Source organism: Diadema antillarum, unplaced genomic scaffold (assembly GCF_040938485.1).
Source record: "Diadema antillarum isolate AM-2024a unplaced genomic scaffold, OU_Dant_1.0 scf00000093, whole genome shotgun sequence".
Classification (NCBI taxonomy): Eukaryota; Metazoa; Echinodermata; class Echinoidea; order Diadematoida; family Diadematidae; genus Diadema; species Diadema antillarum.
Window position 1 is genome coordinate 1,638,791 of NW_027270982.1, and position 24,977 is coordinate 1,663,767.

The window sequence follows — 24,977 nt, forward strand, 5'->3', positions numbered from 1 at the left end:
AATCACTCAAAATCCCTCTCACATATGCAAAGATGGTGACACTTTCTTAAAATACCACATACTGGGTGCATCAATATGTGAATCAGTGCACTACATACAGCAGTGTTGTGTGTGGGCATGTCAAAATGCAATCACTGAAAAGCAATGTCGAGTGTCTCACCCATGATGTAGTAGAACCTCAAGTTGCCTACACTGGTGATGTTGAGGAAAGGAGTACATACTAGTCTCTCTTCCAGACCATTCATGACCAAAGAATTGTTGGAAAACACCACATCGCACATTGTGCTGACCTCACCTCCCTGAATGTCCCACCTGCATATAATGAAATTAATCAAGTAGTATTTTCCAGTTTATTACACTGTACATTGACAGAAACTGAGCACAAAAATGTTGTCATGCAATGGACTCTGGCAAAATGAATGAAACTCCTTAAGAGCTTCGAAGCTGATGCATTAAGCATTAAAAAAAAGTCTCCTTAACTCGTGACAATTGATCTCTTCACTTCCATATGAAACACTGGGTATAGAATTGATCAAACAGAGTAGCTTACTGAAGACATCTTTCAATAAAACAACAACAACAAAAACCTCAGAATGTGGTCTCCTGTTGGCCATGTAATCTGAAAACTGCTTATAGAATTTCAACCTTATAATGACAAAAGTATATATGTAAAGATATGTTCACTTTTCATATGTCATGATCCATATCATTGGCAAAGACATGCACTTTACCAAAAGATTGTACATGAGTATAGAAGTTACAGGCAATATTCATGTACATTGCATGGTTTAATGATCTTAAACCTTCTACAGTCTCTCCAAAAACATTTAAAAATGGTATAAATGAGGTTTAAACAACAGTAGATCTATTCCAACTACTAACATGGAACAATCTGTTCCATCAAACCAGAGATGAAAATATAATTGAAACATGTGCTGCAATTGGTCAAAGTCGGAACAAAGAGGCACAGGGAATCTTACTCATGGAGGTCTTGCAGGGCCTCAAACTGCTGGTCAAAGACCGGACTGACCGAGAGCTCATCTCGCCAGAGATTGAGGTCATGAGAGGTCATGTACAGGTGGTCATCTTCCTCCGATGCGGCGTCGCCCTGGAAATAGAGGGCATTTCCTGATGACTGGCACTTCTCCTTTGAGAGAAAATCACAGGATTATCACCATCATTGTCCATCATACTATGCTGCCATTTTTTCATTGCATTGACGCTCACAAAAATAATGTATATGTGGGACTGGCCACTCGGCCCAAAAATGTCATGATTGTGACATCATGAATAAGCTTTGCATATGTTGCTATAGATTCACTAATTTTGAAGATGAAACTCAGACACCTGAGGATACTACCATGTATGGAGTTAGGGGTAAGCAGTTTTAAAAGAATAGTTATTGAGGACAAATCTTACTAATCTTTTCTTTGTAGCTCTTCTGCTTTAACTCAAGATATGGCCATATGTTAGAAATGAAGGGTATCTAGCCCATTACAAAGTATGTGGGTAAGTTGCTGAAAATTTTAGATAGCATAAAAGCAGGACAAGCTTGTGTGCAATCTAACAACATCAACACTCTACTGCAGTGATAGTAGAGCGCCGACTCACCCGAATGGCACCATTGGGAAAGAACAGCCACTTGGTGGGGTCCACGGGGTCAAAATCCTCCTCCAGGGAGGTGGGCCGGTGGGCCATGTTGGTGATGAGGATGTTATCGAGGGCCCAGCACCCCTGGTAGTGATGGGCGTCCATGGCCAGGTCCTGGTGGAAACGGATGCTGATGTCCTCCGTCCTGGCAGCCAGCGGAAGGTGGATGATGTGGATGCTGGTGCTGCCGTCAGAGGGCGCCCTGCAATAGTCAAATCATTTTATCGACACACAAATCCTGATGATACATTTGTACCATTCCCATGACTTTTCTCGTAGTCCTCCATTAATAAGGGAGGGGTAAGCAGGAAACCCTGTGCTTGGAGATGCTCTTATGAATTAATACCACCCAAATATCTACATCTGAATCATAGCATCAAGCCACTACACATCATAGTCACAGTTGATACAAGTGGAACACAATTGTTTATAAAGTTTACAGATATTGAATTTGTTAACACTTGTAAAATCATGAGTATGATAGTTATAGCAGTAGTTTTCATGATAAACTGATCCATAGTGGCCATAGCAACCCTGGTGAAATGATGTCCTTTCTACTCTATTGTTTATTCTTTCCAAACAAAAATGTCTTTGCTTGTCAAACATATTCACGAATATAACAATCAACCTGCTGACTTCACGTGATAAACTTATGGTAATCCCCCACATGGTTTAAAACTTATACAAGGTGTACATGTAGGTGGTTCCTATTTAGGATGGGTTGATGTCACTAGTAACTAATTGTTCCCTTGTTTCTTTATGACTGTCGCTTGCTGTGATGTTTTCACAATATGAAACTAATAGCAACACTAAACAATAAACAGCAAAATGGAAGGTACAGAAATAACAAGTGACTAACCTGACTCTGTCAATGACATGCCAGTCTATTTTGGTATTGATGGCATACGAGACGGTGATACTGTAATCATTGGTGCCAGCTCTGCACTGACCAGAGCCTGGTGGGGAAAAAAAAATAAAACAAAACAAAATGGTAAAACTGAAGTCAAACCCTTCCATAGTTCCAGTAGATGTACGAGATACTATCCAAGCTTGTTCAGAACTTCACGCAATTGTACATGTACTGTTGTATCCAGCAAGCGCATTCATATATCTAGGGATGTAAGTTATAAGTATTACAGGCAAGAACATAGTCAATCTTGATGGACTCGCTACTTAAAAATGATGCCTGTTTACAACATATGACAATTTTCGTATATCACTATTACACACATCATCTGCTCTTGCGATTTAGGAATTGTTCTCACTGATGGCAAATTGGAGTGCAGAGGCTGTGGTTGTGTTGAGGTGGACAGTGTTTAACTCTCGTCGTCCAAAGGAGTCACAAAAGACGGCTGCGTTGCCATGGAGAATGGAGCCACATGTGCTGCTGATGTTACCCCCATACATCTCAGACCTACAGTTGTAGTGGGGAAAAAGTGAATTTGATATGAATGATCTGAATTAGAATTAAACTTCACTCCATGGAGGCCAATTATGAATACTGTCCTCATTCATTAAATAAATTTACCAGATAAGGTATCAAATAAGGACAGCTTTTCTCAGTGTGTGGGTGAGTGTGTGTGTATGTAAAAAAAAGAAAAAAACAAACACAACAACAAAGAAACATTGCAAACATGAATATTTGATCACTGCAAACCATGGCAGTGAATTGTGTCCAATCATTAATTATTCAGAAATACAACATTCTGCAAGATCAAACATCTATCATGGATAGCATGAACACAGTAGGCCTACACTCGATGTTCAGTTGGCTAGGACTATGATTTATGCCTATAACAAACATACGCAGTGTTGATGTCAATGGCAAGTATCAGAATTAACTTTAGGCAGCTTACATCCTGACACTCTTCTCTGGAATGTTATGTGTGTTTGTGTATTCTACAGTGTAATTGTATAGCACAAACAAACAACAATCAGGACTAATTCTTATGCACATTGGAATTTGTGTAAGCGCTATAAAAATGGAAATTTTTGCGGTGTTGAAACTTTTGCGCATTTCATGCAACCAGAAACTACCATGAAAGTAAAAAGCACAAAAATATTTGTTGCATGTAATACACTATGTGTGAAGGCCTTGATTCCGCAGAATCAAGAACACGCAAAATTCATCTTACCCAGCCCAGAGCAAAAACTTTCTCGTGCAAAAATATTAACTTATACAGGAACAATTCACACTCGTCAAGACTAAACATGCTCACCAAATGGTGTAGTCCAGAGCTGCTGATGAATCAAAGTCATCCCGAAGGATAACACCATCACTATGGATCATTGCTAGAGAGAGAAAGAGAGAGATATAACAAATGAGAGAGACATGTTATGGCAGAGGATGAAGAAGAAAGATGGATGTTAGCTAATGACATAATCCTTTTTCTCTTTCAAACAACCTGTTTTTGTGACTGCTTTCATCATCTCTAGCATTTTCATACAGTCAAATGATTTGCAAACTTACGCATTTTCTTTTTACTGTATATTGAAATGTTAATTTACACACTTATTTTCTGTAAAAATTTATATCAATATATTTCAGTTCGAAATAGAAAAATATGAATAAAAATGAATGAATGAATGAATGAATGAATGAATGAATGAATGAATGAATGAATGAATGAATGAATACCCAACATTGCTGTGGATAATGTGTGGTCTTAGAAATGCAAACTAACACCTTGTCTACAAAATAAAAATGTCAGCTAGGTGACAAGCCTCTCTGATTTATAAAGCAACATGTGACTTACCAAGCTGTGGTCTGAACGGTGAGGGTGTGGGCTTGCCAGCCTCACAGAGCTGTAGAGCCATCAGGTCCTTGAACAGGAGCTGCTGGTAGGACACAGCTGTGACCCTGTAGAGATACAAAGGAATTACAGTATTAGGACCCCGTTTACAGTGCGGGGCTAGGCCGAGCCCAGCCTCAATTGCGAGGCCGAGCCCCGCAATTTTGTCCGTTTACACTGCCGGGCTCGGCCGCGCTTTTGATTCAAACCTTTCAATATTTTGTCGCAGTGGCGCTCTGCTTGTAAACAAATGCAATTTGGTATTGTCTGGTTTTCGGACCCTTTGCCAAATGAATTCCATGGCGACGAAGTCGCCGTTTGGGCAAAGGTCTTTGCCGAAGGAAAAAATCCTTTGCAGGACAAAACCACCTTAAACTATACTAATTTTCGATGTTGAGGGGGTTGATATCCTGAACGGCAAAATAGTACAGGCAGAGGGTTTGGAAGCCAGACTAAAATTGGCCGCGCATTTGGCCCAGTTTACGTTTACACTGTGAAAAGGCCAGGCTCTGCCGCAGCTCGGCCGCGGCCGAGACCACCTCCAGAGCGAGGCCAAATGCGAGACCAATTTTTGCCCCGCATTTGGCCTTTTGCGCATTTACACTGAAGCGGGGCTGGGCACGGCCCCGGCCGAGCCGCGGCCAAGCCTCACACTGTAAACGGGGTCTAAGCCCCACATTAAAACAGGGTAAAGATATAGTTTGTGTCTTCTCTTGTAAAACACTGGAACATTCCCGATCCAGCCCAGTCCTAACATTCCCAGTCCCAGTCCATTCAGTAAGGCAATTTTGTTTGCTTCAATTTCCAGTATGTACTATAAAGTCACTTTCTTGGCTTCATATGGCCAAACAGCGATAGCCAATAATATGACAAGGAGACAATGTGTCTTTTTTACTCAGATACCATATGCAGATATCAGTCAAACATTCAGAGTTGAAAATAGTAGAATTTGCTGCCCTTTTGCATGCCCATAAAATTCCAATGGCCCATCACATTTGATTTGGTCACCCCCAAACTTAAAGAAAATTGCAATTTGTCACCCTATTTTGCAAGCCTATAAACATCAACAGCATAACATAGCCAGTCATTGAAACTTGCACTAGGATACTCTGATTTTGTTGCCTTGCTGCTCACCTACAGTATATGATTGCATGGCTTGGCACAGTCCTTCCAGTGCAATATAGAGGTAAAATACATGTACATACAAATTTTTTGTATATATCCCCTTTGAGAGGATATTTTGTACCAGATCAAATGTTATCAGCATACAGGTACTGTACATGTATTTCTAAGATACATTACAGATGAAATCTAGAATCCAACTGAAACTTTGTCTGGTTTTATTGGTATCAAAATTGCTCCCAAATTTCCCATCACTTTTTACAGCTCTTAATGGAAGATCCCCTCCCCCTTTGGTTTACAAACAGTAATAATCTCTTTTAGATTTGATATGTGTACTGTAGCTATGTAAATAGCATTTGATAAGCATGTTCAAAAGATTGAATCTTTGATTACCCAGCCACACAGTGAGTTTACAGGAACAAGCAACATCAGGTAAATGTAACTGCTTCAAATAAAAGTTACACCACAGCCTTGTAGCAAACCTTGGAAACCTTTTCATATTTCCAAAATGGCCAACAATTACTTTCATTCGACATGAGGCCTTCTAAATCCAAGGCAATGAAGGGTGGCATCAAAGTTTGTTTAGATATATCACATTTTGACCTCCATTAAAAATACACAATTCTAATGAGTATCATCAATAATCTTTTCCAGTCTATTAGTTACGACTCCGGTGACATTTGTGTGCAATGCTTTGTCCAATGCAAGGCTTCAACGTAAACATGTAAACATGCATATAATCTCCTTGACTTGTTGCCTGCATTTCAAAGGTTCCACAAGTTATATGGCTTCCAGGCCATTCAAGAAGATCTTTATAAATCCAACCACCATCTTATCTCAGACTGACTCACAGATGAAAAATGTACAGCTTCATTTAGCGCCTGATGACGCCATTAAAAATGGACCTTACAATGTACATGGAAGGATCAAGATGGCAGGAATAAAGGGCGCCAGAATAAAGAATGTCTGTCTACGAATAAAGGTGATGTGTCAGTATAAAACAAGTGAACAACAAATTTTATGTCATTCCATGACACATAGCTTCGGATTACTATTTAAACTTCTCCAATTTAACTCTTACTTTCCAACAATTTTGACTGGTCATATAGTAATTATCAATAAGAAGTATTATCAGTTTCTTGTTCTGTATGTAAAAAAAAAATAATAATAATGAATAAATACATAAATAAATATCAGTCAATGAGCTCTCATTGTCTAAGATCTATACTAAATGTAGTTTTCACTTTGTCAAAATTGCAATAGGGCTTAGAGGCTTGAAAAATGATGGAAATACTAAAAACTTTGAATAGTATGGATTGCACTTTAAATGCTACAAGTTTTTCTTGTTGTGGATATTCTTAATGCACACAACTTTCCACATTCTTTTGCTGACGACCCTGCCAGTTTACATGGCAGAGATTTTACGCTTTAAACAAACCACACATCACAAAGCTTTTGAAAACAAGATGGGGTCTCAATATCAATCACCACCTGCAGAACCACGTGAAGGCTGGTATTTGAGCAGCTCAATTTCACATTTAAGGAATGCACTTTGTTTGAGCAGACTTGTTACACCCTTGTCATTTGATTTTCCTGCTGCATTAGATCGTAAAAACTGCAAACCATGTTTTTCAATCATGTGGCCTCCTTCTCATAGAAGAAGATATACGCCTACTAAACAAACAAATATAGGTCTACAAACAAGACAACATACATGTACATCTACATAATTATGGTGGTTGCCTGTATCACATACATAGGCCTACAAAAGTATTAGCTGCTTGGCAGTATGACTCTACTAAAAATAAGCAGTTTTGTTTCTTTTCTAACATTTCAGCAGTACTTGTGTAGCAGATTTCAGCCTCGACACCGAGCAGGTGCCATGTTTCAGATTTGATTTCTCTTGTCTAACACCGACCTGGAGTTACCTTTCGCACACGTGCATTGCATCGATACCCAAGTGCGCATATTTGTCACATTTGATGGGGCCTGGTAAACAGTCCGCAGACAAAGAAACAAAGAAAACAATCCGCATTATTGGCCATTATATCTGACAGGCAAGCAGCACTGGACTGCACAACAAGTGGATCGGAGGTACCATAATTGTAACATCTGGAAGCATTTCTGGAAACAATGAATGTCAGAGATTGGTGGCAAACTTGCACGAGGGCAAGACAAAAATTGATGGGGAGATAGTGATTAAAACAAGAGGAATTTTCCTGTTGCCAAGGGACTTTAATGGAGGGAAAAGGGATAAAAGATGTGTGTACTTAAATGTCAGGGGCAAGATAAACAGCCTCGGGGGGAGTTCAAGTGGGAACAACACGCGTGATTGATGTCAATCACTGAATGACGGAGGAGATAACATGAGGATGATCAGAGAGGTAAGAGCAGAGAGCTAACCTCTGGGGCTCACAGCAGTACTTTTCTCAACATAAGTTCTGCCCAACAACACCATGTTGACTGCAGTCTAATGATTCTCCTGGGAGCTTGTTAAAACCACCCTCGGATTCGCTACCCCAACATTTCCTGAGCTTTTCTTGAGCCCAGACATTCACAGGAATCTATTTTCCTACATAAGACGTACAAAGTACATGACTCCACAGTCCAATCATGGGTGAAAAATAATACTAGAGCAAGAACTTACACATACATACACATACATATGTAGAAGCATGGACAAATCAATGTTAATATTTAAATAGTGGTTGAAACGATTCATCTGATTGGAATGTCAACTGGATAGAAGTTCATTTTGCCACATTCAGTTGCAATTTACAATTGTACAGAGTGTACCTGTTTGATGAGACTTTCGCCTACTGGATAGGCTTCTTCAGATCGATCGCTACTGTGAGGTATAATTGCGACTGATTGTGGCAAACTGACCTTCTATCCAATACATGTACAACTGTATTAGTGATGTAGCTGTAGTTGCAACAGTGATGGTGAAAGTGATAGAAATGATGACATTTAAGGTTTAATATGGTAGCAGCATAGTTGTAACATTGGCAATGGTTGCAGCAGGAGTGGTGGCAAATGTATGCACTGGAAGTAGCAGTAGTTTTAGGGTGGTAGTGAAAGTTGTGATGGATGGATGACTTTGTTTAACTTGGTTTATAATAATTGATAATAATTATTTTATGTCCTGTACTGTTCCACTTTGTCTTCCTTTTTCTTTCATATATACCTGTATGGCATTCGTACATGTATGTTGCACATGGTTGCACCTTGAGCATCTATTTATTAGGTGGATTTGGTGCCTTATAAGTCCCATATATGATTATTGTTATTATTATCATTACCAGTATATTATTATTATGGTCTTGCAGTAACATTGAATGTGGTGTTAGCAGTTATAATGGTTTAGTTGCGTGTCTATGGAGGAAATTGATACATAATACTGCAACAGGAAACAATCATTCAGATCCACTCTATAACATAAAAGCCTATAATATCTGGGCACTCCTGCAGAAAAAGTTATAACTGCCTTTTCATAAACTGTAAAAAAAGACCTGCAATCCACATACTCTTTTCTTTATTGTAAAAAGCATCAACTTGATTGGCAGGTGCCAAAAGAATCTATGGATCATGTGCCAAACAATCAATCAAAATATCCAATACAGCAAAACTCTGCCAAGTGTCTTCTGAGGCAATTCAAAGGTGAAATAGTATCTCTATTTCTATCCCTTCCCTCTGTCTGTCTATCTGTCTGTCTATCTGTCTGTCTGACTGTCTGTCTATCTGTCCCTACCCCCTTTTTTTAATGTTGTCTCTTGGCCCTTTATTTTGACACCTTACTTTTGATGAAATTTCTCAATAGTTTGCCATGGAGAAGGAGCAGAAAAACCATTCCCAGTGTCATTACCCTTCAGTTTTACCATCACAGTCACAATGTTATCGATGCCAGCCTTTTCCTTACACTGTAATCGTCTGTTTTCACAGCACGAATGACACGAATGTTTGTCATTCGAACATTGTTGCCGTCAGAAAATTGTCTCCAACATTCTTCTTCTAATGCTTCAGAGGAGGAAGGAAAAGACCTGGTGGACAGGCTGCAGGCACACGAGGAGACTCAGCAGGAAAAACAGACACAAAATGTGCAGGAAATGACCAGGGAAACACAGTCTACAAGACGCCAAATCGGGCGCATGATTATTGCGAGGGGATACGTCCAAGGCTACACACCTTCAAGGAATATAATGTGAATGTTGGCGACTGAGAAATACCATTTTTGCAATTTGGTGGTCGTAAAATCTTATCAGACAATCTGATCACACATTAGAGGATTTGGGACCAGACACAAATTCGGCTTCTTTCAAATTTTCTCTCTTTTTTTTACACTCATGACTCTGCAGCAATTATGACACTAATGTGCAATAACTTCCTCTGTTTACCACATGTGCGCCTGTTTCTTTGTTCTCGTTAAATCAAATGCTTTAGACTACAGTACTTGCTCCTCTTTGGAAAGAAATATTAATAACACCTCTTTCAATTGTTTTTTTTTTTCACTACTTGCCAATCTCAATCTCAGTATTCACATACAGTGTATTTTGCAAAGTATACAAAAGAATACTTCAAAACTTTTGCTGTTAAAGAAAAAGAATAAGAAGCACTATATCACATCTGAAATACCACTCTAGTATACTATCAAACACAGACTTTTGACTATCCACAACAAAGTTATAACCTACATTTTTGTAATCACAAAATTATAGCACTAAAACTATGTTTCAATACCATTGACTGTATTTTTTTTCTTCAAAATGGAAGGTATTGAGTGCAGCATCTAGTGACAATGAAAAACAAACTTCCTGTGTGCCATAAAAATGTACCACAAAAACCACAAATTTCTTTAGCTCCTTCCTGGGGACACATTTTCTAAACTGTCTGTCAGTCGATCAAATGCACGTCAAACACAGGAAAGCGTAAGCTCGGCAGGAAAGGACTAAGCAATGTATTCTCAAAAGCTGGAATGGCATTGACAAAGGTCTAAAAGAAACAGAAAAGCTTACAGAACAACAGCAGCTAAAAGGAAATATGTCTCAGTCTGACAGTTATAATAGAGTTGTGTGACCTTTCTCCCACATGGCTATCAAACCTTGCTAATGTTAACCCGTTGAGGACAGGCTGATTTTGCTACAACATGCATTTCCCACAGACAACTGCCCGATTACATGTATACTCGGGACTCGTCTTCAACGGGTTAATACACATAGCAATATTTATGTACAGGAAAAAGGTATTCAAGAATATGTGCTCATATTAAACACAGATATGGCCCAGTCACCTTTACAGCTGTGTAAAGGTCTTTGGGGGAATTTGTCCATGGTATCGTAAATCTAACTACAGTGTATGAACAATTCTCTGCTAGCTTGGCACTATGGGGATAAGTAGGAATGCAGCAGAAGATATATTATAAAGATTACTATTTCAACATTACATACATGTATGTATTTGAAATCTATTCAATCTACAATGTATTCATTTATCTAACTATCTGTCTACCAAATCATCTAATTGTTCATTGTGCACACATTTGTACACTTTTTGTACATCAACACACACACAAAACACACACACACACACACACACACACACACACACACATCGAAGGACCACCGTATAAAAGTTTGGACATATCAACACTATTTCTGCTGGAAATCTGCTGAAAATCAATGACATCTTATAGCAGAGGTCCCCTGAGAGTTACCATCCCGCAAAATACTCTTTAACTCCAAAGTAACAAATATTATGACACATGATAGATTCTTAATGCTTCCCAATTTTTCCTTCAAAAAAAAGAAGAGTTGTATCAGCCTCCATCACATTGATGAGGTAATTATGCCTGGTCTCACTGTGGAGAGGGGCAATATTTGCTGTTACAATTAATAAACCAATAGGTGACCTGCAAAATTATGACATTATGAAATATGCATATGGGATTGTGACTGATATTTTTCAACAACAACAAAATGCTGAAGTATTAACCAAAAATCCTTTCACTTCATATTTTTCTTTGTCTACTTTTAATGGAACTGTAATTGTTTAATTTGTATTTACTCTACTTGTTGAAATCACGTCAATGGCAGTAGGTCCATGCTGAAATCAACTTCAAAAACATCTTTCTTTTTTTTCTTTTTTTTCTTTTTTTTTCTTTTTTTTCTTTTTTTTTTGGGGGGGGGTCAAGTTAAATGAAACTTTTGATATCCTGTTTTCTCCAATGCACACTCCTCTCCTGAGTAGGGTTGATTTTAGCATGGAGCAAGATTTCCAGACCTCCCAACCTTCCTGACTGAAAAATAGGGATGATTTGGTTCAAAAGAAGGAAAGAAAGAGCAGTTCCCATAGGAGTGTGTAGTAAAATTATCCAGAAGAATAGCAAATTCCTGTTGGAACAAGAGCTGGGAGTGGTCAAAATTCAGATTCTTTCCTCCAAATTCAGTATGGTTGGGAGATCTGCATTTCATTCCAAGCCCTAAACAATTTAGTATTTGACCCCCCCCCCCCCAAAAAAAAAAAGCCTACAGGGGTCATCATTATGTAAATGCAAATTTTCCAGTTCTGTGTTCTTCAAATGTTGTCCAACTGCTCCTAACCCATTGAGGACAGGCTGAATTTGCTACAACACGCATTTCCCATAGACATAACCTACCCAAGTATACTCAGGACTCGTCCTCAACGGGTTAATTAGCAAAATGGAAACTCCACTTTTATGATTTCCTCTAGATGAGTCAATACATCCCATGATACTAATAGTCAAACATTTCACCTAATTCCTTGTCTCAGGATTCCCATTTAGTCTCTTCTAGGAGATTATATCCAAGGACGCTCCAAGGTACATGTGTGACATCCACTGTGTCATTTCCTAGTTGCAAAACTAACATTTTTCTTTTCTCTTTAGATTGCACTCTTGAGTCAATACAGATGTTTTGGCAAAACATGAAAATTTAATTTAAAACCAGGCCTCCAACTGTTATTTTTTTATCGTTTTGATTTTGACTGAAGATTTACGACTGTGTAACACTACATGTATATCTGTGTGATTGCAAATGTTTAGTATGACCTCATGTTTACTGTCCACATTTCCACATCTCAACTCTGTGCAAGTCTTGAATATTTCAAACATTTCTTGACTGTCTATCCCTTCAATTGCCCATGCACTTAGTAGGCCTATAACTTGCAAGTCTTTTTAAAAAGCCATTTCTTTTTCAAAAGTAAAAATCCACCCAGACTTGACTTACATGTAGTTATAGATTAGCAATCCCATCCAGGTGTAGCAATATGCCTCAGTCCAACTGGAAGGCCATGGTGACACAATACAGTTAGGGGATAGATAATCTCTATTCATTCAGAATTAGCTCCCAGGCATCTGCGCCAATTGGTGAAAAAAGCACTCCAGCATGCATGCCTATTTGCAAAGTTTCACATAAGCACAGTATGGGTTTAGCAAATTTTTCCAACTGTCCTGACCTACTGTTTTCCTCTACTTGACATGAATAATACATAGATGTCATATCCTTCAGAGTTTCAGTGGCTGAATACTGTGTTATTATTATTATTTTTTTGTGTGACTAGGATGGGGAGGTGGGGGACTGGAGTGGGAGTATCTGTGTGTCTCCTTGCTCATCAAATTTCATTTTTCAAGATCTCAAAATGGCAACTTTTAGACTGATTTCTGATTAATTATTTTTTTTCTGAATCAAAACGAGAATGTTGGCATGCTGCTCTTTTATTCAACAGGCTCCCAGTAACATTCTCTAGTGGAGTCTGTGCTCTGTCTACATTCATTTGAACATCGATCACTCATTAATCTCCTTCAAAATTGAGACCAATTCAAAATGGCAAGTCATTTCAGATTATGCTTCCATTTTTTTTTTTTTTTTTTTTTTTTTTGGGGGGGGGGGGGTAATTGAGGTTTCTGTTTCTGTTGTTGTAGTGTTTTTGTGAGAAAGAGGATAGGCCAATGCAATACAATGAGTAAAAAGACCAAACTGGTTCTTGAGGAACAAATTTACCATTTGCATGACAATATATTTCACTTTCTGTAAAGAAAATGACACAAGTTGACTCCCTAAGAGCGACACCCACTAGAACAATTACTTCATCTCAGTTGAGACTTTGTAAATTCATTTCTTTTCATCAGGGAAAAGAGGAAAACTCCCAGAGCATAGTAAAGTAAGACAATGGTCTGGTTAAAATAAATGTAAATACATACAGTGTATGTACTTTTCTCAGGTATAAAATTTGTGCTAGCCGGATAACCCAAAACCAATGCAAACAGCATCTTAGCCAATATTTCATGAACAGTTAATCTTTTTCAGCAAGTAGAAATAGTGTATGACAAACAAACAAACAAACAAACAAACAAAGAACATACACGTGTACATGTGGATCATAGACTTTGTTAGAAGAAATGAATATATGTATGTGTAGTTACAGTAGCTGTACAAACACATAAGGACAAATTGATCAAACAAACACACACAAGAACAGAAAATTAAACATCAAAATCATTTACATGAAGTTGATGCAGCCGGTTCCAGCAGGGGGCGCCATCCAGAAGAATGAGCCGTGGCGCTGGCGTGAGATGCTGTGGTGCTGGTGGATGACGGTACAGACAGATGAGGCAGGGCTGCCACCGAGGAAGAAGGGGGACATCTGGGGAGGTTGGGGCGTGGCTGACTCGTAGAGACCAATCACCTGCACCTGTGTGAACTCGCTACTGCTGGACAGGGTGACTGGAAGAGAAGATATATATATCGTTATGAGAAGATAACTCATAACATGAAGACATACCATCATGAATGCATATGCTCATATAATGTATACTCAACAGATGTTATACTAATTATGAAAATATATACACACTCAAAAAAAGATATGTTCATTAAAAAGAATATACGCTCATATACTCAGAAAAAGAAGTGTATAATACCAATTACTGATGAAGGACAAAGTCATTCTATTTTAGGTAAAATCTAACCTTAATCTGAATCTTATTTCACACAGTTTGAACAGTCGATGAAATATGGACAAATTCTGTCATCCTACAAAAGATAACTCAACTATTTATATCTCAAATTTAGATCTGTATAAGAAAAGCATTTTGAAGGTGGCCTTGACTGTTTCTCATCCCCAATGCACAAAGAAAGAAAATTATGTTTTTGAAAGCAGGGAACGAGGAAAAATTAGGTACTTTACTTATTCATCTTCAGACATCAATCTCCTACGAAACGTTACTTCAGATGTCCCTGCCAATCTGAAGTTGTAACATTTAATGAATGCCATGATGTGATATAAACAATATAAAATCATGAAAACATGCCTTTACAATCAAAGAATAAATGCAACAGAGTTCATTAAGATTATCAAAGGTATAGCAGCAAATCCTGTGGCAAATTTTGCTGCAATCCATCACACATAACCACAACCATCTTCTGAAACACATGATGCAAATTGAACACTACATCCTTCTTCGGATGGAAACTTGTTATGGGTTGAAACAGGCACTTAAACTAAAGACTTAAGACCCCCTCTAACCCATTGAGGATGGGCGGATTTTGCTACAACATGCATTTCCACAGATGAGTGCCCGAGTATACTCGGGACTCATCCTCAACGGGTTAATGTACATATAGGCACATTCATCTTTAAATCACATCTTGTAACCACACCCTACAAAACATATAAGAATTGAAAGATAGATGCACTGACGATTAAAGTTCAGCTAAAACTACATTGTACACTATCTCCAACTGATGGGCACCCGCCACTCTGTGAACCTCGGCAAATTTATGGCCCATGTGTATTTTGACATGTGTAAGTTACCATGGCAACTACCCTATCACTTGCGAAAGTTCCTCTTAAAACATAATCAGGCTTCAGCGGACAAACTACTTAAGTTGCACTCCCCGAATTTTTAACTGCTCCTCCTCATATCCTATCTCTGGGTGATGATTGCATTACATGACTAAGCGGGCAAACATCCAGCCTCGTCAAATTCTTGGAGTGAAAATGGAGAGTTTGGCATCAGCTCAGAAGTCTCCAGGGTAGATTGGGCGCGACGAAAGATCGGTTCCAGAACACCGTAGTCCTGAGAGACCGATCAATTCTGAGCTGAGGATGTTAAGGTTTATATTAAAGACTAACAACAACAGTCACAATGTCCAAGGAATGATATGGAGGTATTAAGAAGAAAACATGATCCACACACAAGCCAAGGACTTATCACACACACACACACACACTGGCCTGGGAGTGTGAGTGATGGAAAATGGCGTGCCTCAAGGAGGTACCTGTTGTTACCATCATGGCATTGTTAAATCCGTTTTTCAGAACGAAATGTTAGTGGAAACATAATTGGAAGGACCTCATTTGATCATGGGGGGAGGAGGAGAAGAGATACATGTAATGTCCTTGTGAATCACAACCTGATTAATGAATAGCTGACTTTGGCTAGAAAGCTATCCATTCTCAAAAAAGACCTCTCTTAAGAACCAAACAAACAAATCAAATATTCTAGATTCACCCAAAAAGGTACTGGGTCCTGACTGAACAATGATGAATGACACTTAAAATGTGACATTTTGCATCATATCTGCATCATTCAGAAAAACTTTCCACTTCAATTATTCTGTGCAGATGCCAATACTTATACTCGGTGATGATGAATACTTTTTTTTTTAATTGTTTGGCTTTATTTTCATACCTTTCTTTTTCTGCACTGCAATGCACTTTGACCCATTCAAAACAAGTCCAAAGTATTGTAAACATGCACTGATGGTATAGCACCACATAGTCATTTTCCAAACTATCTTTGTGATTTTCATCACATATTGCCCTATGAATACATACACGTATGCACTTACTTATTTTGACAATAAAAAGGACCCTTTCATTTTTGGTCAATAATCTATTACAGAGTATTCAAAGGTAGCAAGATAACTGAACAATTAATGGCTAGTCTAAAATCAATATTGCTCTGAATACATGTAAACCTGATGTACAATGATGTACTTATCACGGGGAAAAGAAAACTCTTGTTATTTTATTACCAGAATATTTTGTGTATCATTCTTAATCATCAACTGATTGATAAACAATAGGCTTTTTTAAAGAGAAACCATGATTATCCTCATGTAAAGGATGTTCACTTTTCTTTCACACATCACTTTAAAACTTTTGATGAGAATTGTTCTTTCATAGAAGTTGATTCTGTTTCCGCAGTGAATACAGCTACAATGCAACAATGCCATTGTCATGAAACCAAGATATGGACACTCACTACATAGGCCTACTGGTTGTACATGTCACATTATTATTTTTTTAAGTTTAAGACATTTAGCAGGTACAAATTTTTGTTACCTTGGTCTCATCTGCTTAGTATTTTCCTTTTATGTTGCCAACTGTTGTTTGCACTTAAAAGCAATCTCTTGAAGTATTTTTTGGTTTAATTTGTAATATTATATCAACATGCATTACACGAGATACTCTGATATTGAGAGTCAGCTGTAGGTCTCCAATATTCAACTGGAAGTCGAAGACTAATCCAAAGCCGGACCAGGGGTGAGTGTGTTATCACTTGTTGGAGATTGTGGGTGACAGGTTTCGTTGACCTATGACCCCTATACTCTCATCCAATCAGTCTGCACCTTCTTCAAACTGTTTACCTTCAGCAGGTGCCCCTGCTTTTCAATGAGAAGAATTCCTCTCTCTGTAATTTCACTCAGTAACCTGTGGGATGCCATAGTTTGGATTATATATCATATTATTCTATTACCTCTGAAGTACCTCGTAAATAACGACCTGGGCTCTTATATATTCTTCTTCGTTCAAAGGCCTAAATAAACCCTACTTCTCTGATATAGACATTAACATTTGAAGAATATGATTGTAAAACACATTAAGTGACATTTTTAAGTAAGTCCACCATCAGATTGAGCAAAATGATATCTTTCTTCTGATACCACACTTGTTGCACAACAATGAATACTCCTGAAGTTATCATAAAAGATATGATGTATTTTTTATTTTCTTTGTGGGTTTTTTTTCAGCAGGTTTAACTGCAAACATCTTTAATTTACAAGAAAAGATTTAGCTCTTTTTCCTATCAAATTCTTAATTTTCTATTACGTGACTATTAACCAAAATCTCTCCATCCTGTGAAATATTTAAACCTTATCTTAAAGTCTGATTTTAATGAAACTCAGCACTTTTCTGTCCTTTGTAATTAAACCCAACAAGTCCAGCGGTGATTTTGCTGCCAATGTTATCCCATTTGCCATCTTTAAATTAGCAGATCTATCCTCTAAATTTTACTGCGTATGACATATTAATTGAAGATTACATGGAAGTAGACTAATTCAACAACATCAAGAAATCAAACAAAAATACATCTTTATATTCAATTTGAAAGATTTAAAAAAAATGTAATTTTCTAAAATGTGTGGTCAACATAGAAATAATATTTGTTTCATATACAGAATGTTGAAAATTCTGCAAACCACAACAAAGAATTGAACAGCATAGGTCTCAAAATGAAAATCTTTCATTTACTGTCTTTTACATTTCAAAAAAAACACAAAAACCTGAATACATTTTAAAAAGTATGGCAAAAAGATATCAATAGCACAAAAACTTGAACATTGGGTAGGCTTTCCCTTTAAAGTCCTTGTCAAGCTGATCTTGACCATGGCAACAGGCAATAAATGGACAATATGGAGCTATTATGATGATTTGTGCACAGTTCTACCGCCTAAAATGATCACGGGGGGTTTGACTTCGACTTCTATCCAGTAGAGGCTATAGCTGTAGGGAATATTTATCCAGAAAAAGTGTGCAAATCTTTTAAAAAATAAAAGCTGTGCTTGACAAGTACGTGACCCAAGTGCAAAGTGCGTGAAGGTGTAAAACAAATATGAAGTCATCATATCCATCAGACAATAATCTGCACCTCAAACACAGGTTATGACAAATGATGTCCCATTGACGTATCATGCTATAATAGAGTCACATGTAATCACTGTAGAGATATTGTCAATATTACCACTTTACCAAAAAGAGTTTGTAATGAAAACACTGATCTGCATTCCTTGGGAGTGTGCTCTTGCAAAGTCGTGTCAATATTGAGAGACAGAGAGAGAGAGAGAGAGGACTTTATCACTTCTGATTGATGTAATTTAGGTTGTTATGAATATTTACAGTTCAGTTGGAATGTTTGAGGTGAGTGTTCTTACCCCCATGGAGTTCTACCCCTATGGTGTTCCACAGCACAATCAGTGTGCACATGTACAAGGTACAAATACATGTACATGTACATATTTGTACCTGTCATTGGACATGGACAGTGTATGAATTTACACACAAAAGGATTTCCTCATTTGGCGCATATGTAAATGTGTGTGTGTGTGTGTCTGTCTGTCTGCCTGTTTATTCATTGCTTTTGGTTTGTTTGATCCATATTTCAAAAATATGGCCTTCTGCAGAGCTTGTCACTAATTGAACAAAATTCAAAAATCCCAATAATTATCATTGTCTCGCATCAAATATAAAATGCATTATAGACAACAGTCATATCCCTCTACCCTACTGAATTTTCTGTTCATCGTTCGAAAGAAAGAAATATATCATATGTTCACAAGCTGACAAATGGTACCGCTACTACTACTTTTATTTCATATTTAGTCTTGTGAACTGATTAATGGCATGATTTCCATATCACGTTCCTATAGCAATGTGTCAAGATGGATATAAGGTTATGATTTAATCAAATCTAAGCAGAACCTTTTTTACACTACCAAGCTCTGATGCCAGAAGATTAGCACATCATGGATAACTTTAGCCTAAACTGACAATTTCTGACACAGAAGGCCTGTTCATTCACGTTCAAAGTCAACTTAAAAATGCAACATGATCCCTGGAGTGATCATAGTCACATTAGCAATGCAAGACATGTGTAGGTATCATAGCATGCAGCTAATCATTCTACCCCCCCATGTTTAGTGTACTCTTCTCTTCTATTTCCAAAGTGGGTTAGAATGTTTGTTCTCTTATCTCCTAGGCAATATGACTTCATTGTTGTGAATCCTCTAACATTAACATTGCCTGATAACAGCACATAGAGATATAACCAGCCACCTATCTACCCTCTAAATATTTTGGCAGACAAGTGCATCCGCTATACAGGAAATGATCTGTTACTGATTTACTCAGCTGCTCTCATAGCAGTCAAGGGAAATGGGGGGAAATGCACATATATTTCTATGCTGTCAATTCCAGTGTAGTTACAGCGTACACTGATATAACCCACGACAGCAGGGCCGGAAAGCAATGGAAGGTTCATTTATATCTGATTGCAACCAGTGTTCAACAAACCACAGCATGCACTTCCTTCTGTAATGTCTGGGAAGTTCAACTGGTGGCAAAACACGCAGCCAACGATCAATCACCTGTTAAAAAGTCTTAATTCTAAACAAAAGTGCATTTCCTGCCTACCTAATCTAAATTGCTTTGAAGTTCTTTCATACTGCTACAAAGGGGAGCGTGCTATCAATGAAAGTTCAATGTTATGGCTGCCAATAATGTAGACACAACCAGTACTGAACTGGCATGGGGAATAACTTCAGGAATAAAGGATTCAGCTGGGTACTTCCACGCAGTAACACATAATTCAAAGAGCAGTTCTTCCTTTCTTACTTTTTACATTTGCTATGCTGCACACAAACAAATGCACTTTGAATATAATGTTTTTATATTGTACAATTCTGTAGAATTACTTGAATTTTTTACATGGCATACTCATTTGAATGGGCAAATGTGAGCAGAGAAAATTCTAGATCTTGGTCTTCACTGGGGGAATGGCAGATCTATATCAATCATGACATGTAATCACTCTGTTAATCAATTTCCACTGATAAAAACCGTCTGGCAGTTAACCTACATTGTACAATATAATAACAACAATCCTGGATATCATGATACAGGGCGAGTGACTGATCAATAAGCCTTGAAACCACAAGGTTGGCTACTGATAAAACAAGCCAGAAAGAACACAACTATATTCAAAAAGTTAGATAGTACCAAGTCATCTGTAACACAGTATATTCCACAACTGTATCAAACCTTAAAACAGGTCTACAATGTATTTTGCATACTTTTATACTGATATTGCTAAACTTTTTGTATACAAAAAATACGGGCACATTTTGTGGTGGTGGTGGTGGTGGTGGTGGTTACATATCAAGTCCTACTTACAAGGCAATACCCATAGAACTGTTTTCAATTCCTTTACAATGAAAAGGTAGACATTAAGGTGAAATAATACTTTCTGCTAAGCATTGCTTTCATGCAGGAGTATTGCATTTTCTTTTATTATTATAATTTCTTTTTTCTTTGGGGGGGGGGGGGAATTCCACTCCTTTAGCTCCATAAGGTGAAGTTAATTGCAGTGAAATAACACAATTCCACAACTCTTCAGATGTTGCAAATGAATTGAAATTTGTACTCCTATGGGTTGATTCTGTTCCAGCGTTATTTGTATGTTTTTGCTCTTATCCCTTACTAAAGAGTGGGAAAAAAAATGTCACATGGCTTGCCCAATGAGGATTAGCATACAAGGACATCATACTGTACCTTGATAAACTTGTTGAGGCACATAGTAGCTTGGGTTGCCGTGGATACTGACGGACACTGCTACTTCCCCCTCATCCGTGCTTCCTTCGTCCGACACGCTGCTGTAAGAGCAGGGGAAGGTGAACGGCATGAGCTGAGCCCCAGACGGATTCACACACAGCATACAGAATGCAAGCAGTCCCAAGAGCAGTGACCTACACAGAGTTCCCTCCATTGTCAAAGTTTTTGCACTTTGTGTTCAGAATGGCACAAAAAAAGAAAATGCAGCCAATGGAGAATTTGTTAGCAGTTTAAATCCTCTATCCTGGCTCCTAATTCGCACTTGGTCGAGATGGAGCTGATGATGCCTTCTCCAAGAGATATTCACATCTTTGTCTCTCTGGTCTCTTGCTGACTGGATGATATTCCTGCCTTAATCCTAGTCTAGAGGAGGAGGAGGAGGCGGATGAGGAAGTCAAGAGTCATCCCAACACAAATGATGAAGCCAATGTCAGATTCAGCTCCTGTTTATCCTGCAAAAACATAATGGACACAAAAACAGACATTAATTTGGCTGAGTGCTGGATGGTGCCATTGCACAAACTTTGCAGTCTCAAGAAAGATGCAGTGAAAAGATTTCACTGCATTTCACATTCTGGCAGCACTTCCCGAGTCACAAGGGCTGTGTGCTTACAAATCCGGATCCAGAGAACTTAAATTGCAATGTAAGTTGATCAGTGGAACTTGCATACACTGCACACAGCTGAGCTGGACAGATAGGCACTTGTCCCTTTGGCAGACAACCTGTCCACTGTCTAGTAAACTCTCTCTTTTTTTTCATCCCCTCAGCTGTACTGTGTTGTAACTCCCGTTGCTCAGAAATCTCTGCCCAGCCATCAGAGCCCCACCCACCGTCCGTGAATGTCAGAGTCAATTTTCTACGAACTGGATGCATCTCTTTCAACAGTCTTTCATGAAATATAAATAGACAGCTACCTGTCTTTTTCTAGGAACTAGATGTATCTCTTTCAGAAGCTGTTCAGGGAACATGTGAACAAACAGCTAAGGCTGGCCAAACCTGAAGATATCATGTTAGTTTACCTGTGTGCTAAATATACTTTATAATTCTTTTTCTATCTTTTTAAACATAATCTGTATGAAATTCTAAAAATGTCAGTGCACTACTGCAAAGCATGAAATATTGGTGCCATGAAATTTTCACGAATTGGAGCTGACAGCCTTTATCTCGGCATGAAATTTTCATGCATTGCCACTGGTATCCAATGCCTAATATAGTGCAAAAAAAAACTTTCATGTGCAAACAAAAACTTTCATGTGCACTTTAATTTCATGAAGCTTGGCTCTCGCGAAATTTGCGAAATTAAAATCATGCAAGTGAAAATTTCTGGTTTTACAGTATGTACTAGACCCACAAGGTTACAGTAGTGGATAGGTGAACACTACAATGAGCTAGAGTTCATGGACAGGGGTATACAATACATTCTGTTCATGACTGAACTTTTTCTTTGCCAAGTTTTAATTCAATTCAGGGCATGTTAACAGGAAGAGGAAATGTTGTACTAGCAACAATGCACTACATGGGTGAAAGTAATGATTCACCACATTAAAGAGAAAAGGAAAATGCTGCAACGGTTTTGGGACCATAAAACAGCTTATCCAGCCTGGATGAGTCTAATTGCTGTGGTGAGGCAACAAAAGTGCTATCACTTACTTCAATTTCTATTGCTACAAGAAATACTAAGAACAAACCTAGACATGCCTTTTTTTCAATATCTTTTGTGTTTTTGTGTCCGAAATATTATGCTTAAATATGCTGAATTCCAAAGCAAACTTCCCACTTTTACTGGCTTTGAAGCCTTTTTGAAATCTAACAAGGACTACATAGGTGAAAATGATGTGGAAGAGAAAAAGAGGTGCACTTACAATTTTAACTATTCATTTCAAAACTTGGTAGTTTGAGATTTGACTGAATTTAAAGTTGTGTATAGTCATAAGTTGTTTGTAAATATTTATGAACATTATTTGTTATACAGTGTACTTTTAGAGGGATTTTAACATTATATATGATAATCTTGACTCATTTTTGTCAGAGTCCTTCAGAAGCCAATAGATTCAAATAATTCTAAAAAAGACACAATGCTCTACAAATTATGGCAGTCTTCTTCCATACATATATAGTTTTTAGCTTGAAACAACAAAACATGCCTGAACTAGTAAATGAAAAAAATATTTCCACTTCTTTAGTGTTACTCACACAAAATTTATATTCAATCAGAGGCTGTGTCACTTTCTAAGGGGATCAACTTTAATATATTCAGTGTAATATATTTCCACCAGGGGCAAAATATGGCAGAGATATAAGTTTATAATTCATGACAGCTAGATAAATTATGCCAATTTCTCATTTCAATTACAATGCATACTTACAAATCATGGAGATTTCACAGATGAGAAGTTTTTTGTTGTGATGCTCATAATCTTTCAACCATGTGATCTAGAAGTAAATTTCCCTGATTCTCACTATACATAAGTACATAAAATTTGTGGCTTTAAACTTAAAAACAAAACAAAACAAAACAAAATCCAAATAACCAAACCCTAAACAAAGGAAATTCCACAATCTAAAATCTCACCTATCAGCTACTTGATAAACCTTTCATGGGGAGCATCCCACAAGAGCGAGCAAAGAGAAGTTGGCTATCTCTTGTCCTCTGTCGATGAGTCTGGGAGGCATCTCAACGTTGAAACAGAAATCTGGAGCAAGTCGCGTCCCTCTGCATCCCCTCAGCGGACAGTGGAGAATACCGTGATCCCCTGGCACCTGCTAGCTAGTGGAGAGGAACCAGGGAACAATGTGTGATGTATGACAAGTCACAAAAAAGCCACCGAAACCCCGGATGACATACCACACTCCAAATGGTCTCCTCATCCAAAACCAGTGATCCTGATAAGGATTCCTCTCAGCTCCCCACCCCCTGACAGTTCCTGAAGAGATTAGCCTTCAGTTCCCTCGTCCCACTGATCTCCCCAAATTTCAGTCAGAGGGGAGGTTGTGTAGGGACAGCCCACATTTCTGATTTCGCTGTTGTTGTTTGATTACAGTCTATGTCCCCTTTGGAATACAAAAGAATGACTGGTTTCCCCTCTCAACAATGTCACTCAACTGTCAATAACTTGGCTGACTAACTGGGGTGGAAGCCAATTAGATTCAAGGACCCATAAATTATCAAAATGATATATCACTCCTAGCATTCTGACACCTACATCTCTCCCCCCCCCCCCCCCCCCCTGGTAATATCCTGGTTACAAATCTGTGTCTGCCTTGAAAACGCCAAGGGCCAGGGGCCTGTAACTAACCAGGTCTTTTCCCTTGTTTGTCTATGTCCCTTTGATCTCTCTTCATTCATAATTTCCCCTCTAAGTCCTGACATCACTACCTTCCTGTATAAACACTTTGGTGCTTCCCTGAACTGTTACTGTCTGCTCAGCATTTTAGTTTGTCTCCCTACATATATGATTTGCACAAAGCACACATACCGGTACATTGTATACTTTATGTAATATTATTGCCATCCGCCCCTCTTCCCTCTCCATAATCTACCTCCCTACACACACACCATCACCACACAATCCTCCCTCGCACATACACAAACAATCCCATATACAAAAACTCTCTCTCCCTCCCTATGATGTGCATATTCCCCCCCCCCCCCCCCCATCTTTATTATTTCACTCTCCCATGCAACTGGATTTCAAAAAACATGTATTGCAGATTCTCCAGTA

General features: G+C 38.2%; 1 protein-coding gene across 1 annotated transcript in view; it reads right to left on the bottom strand.

The window, feature by feature from the left end:
- LOC139718361 (reelin-like) overlaps positions 1-24,106 on the bottom strand; it is an 81,921-nt gene extending 57,815 nt beyond the window's left edge. Inside the window, exons 1-10 of the mRNA XM_071629834.1 lie at positions 23,828-24,106; positions 21,195-21,706; positions 14,083-14,302; positions 4,407-4,510; positions 3,870-3,942; positions 2,916-3,064; positions 2,510-2,606; positions 1,612-1,852; positions 981-1,147; positions 161-312 (exon numbers count right to left, since the gene is read on the bottom strand). Of these exons, the coding sequence (XP_071485935.1) occupies positions 161-312; positions 981-1,147; positions 1,612-1,852; positions 2,510-2,606; positions 2,916-3,064; positions 3,870-3,942; positions 4,407-4,510; positions 14,083-14,302; positions 21,195-21,408 (1,417 nt within the window). The 5' untranslated portion in view covers positions 21,409-21,706; positions 23,828-24,106. The remainder of the gene's footprint in view (positions 1-160; positions 313-980; positions 1,148-1,611; positions 1,853-2,509; positions 2,607-2,915; positions 3,065-3,869; positions 3,943-4,406; positions 4,511-14,082; positions 14,303-21,194; positions 21,707-23,827) is intronic.
- Between the last annotated feature and the right edge of the window lie 871 nt (positions 24,107-24,977).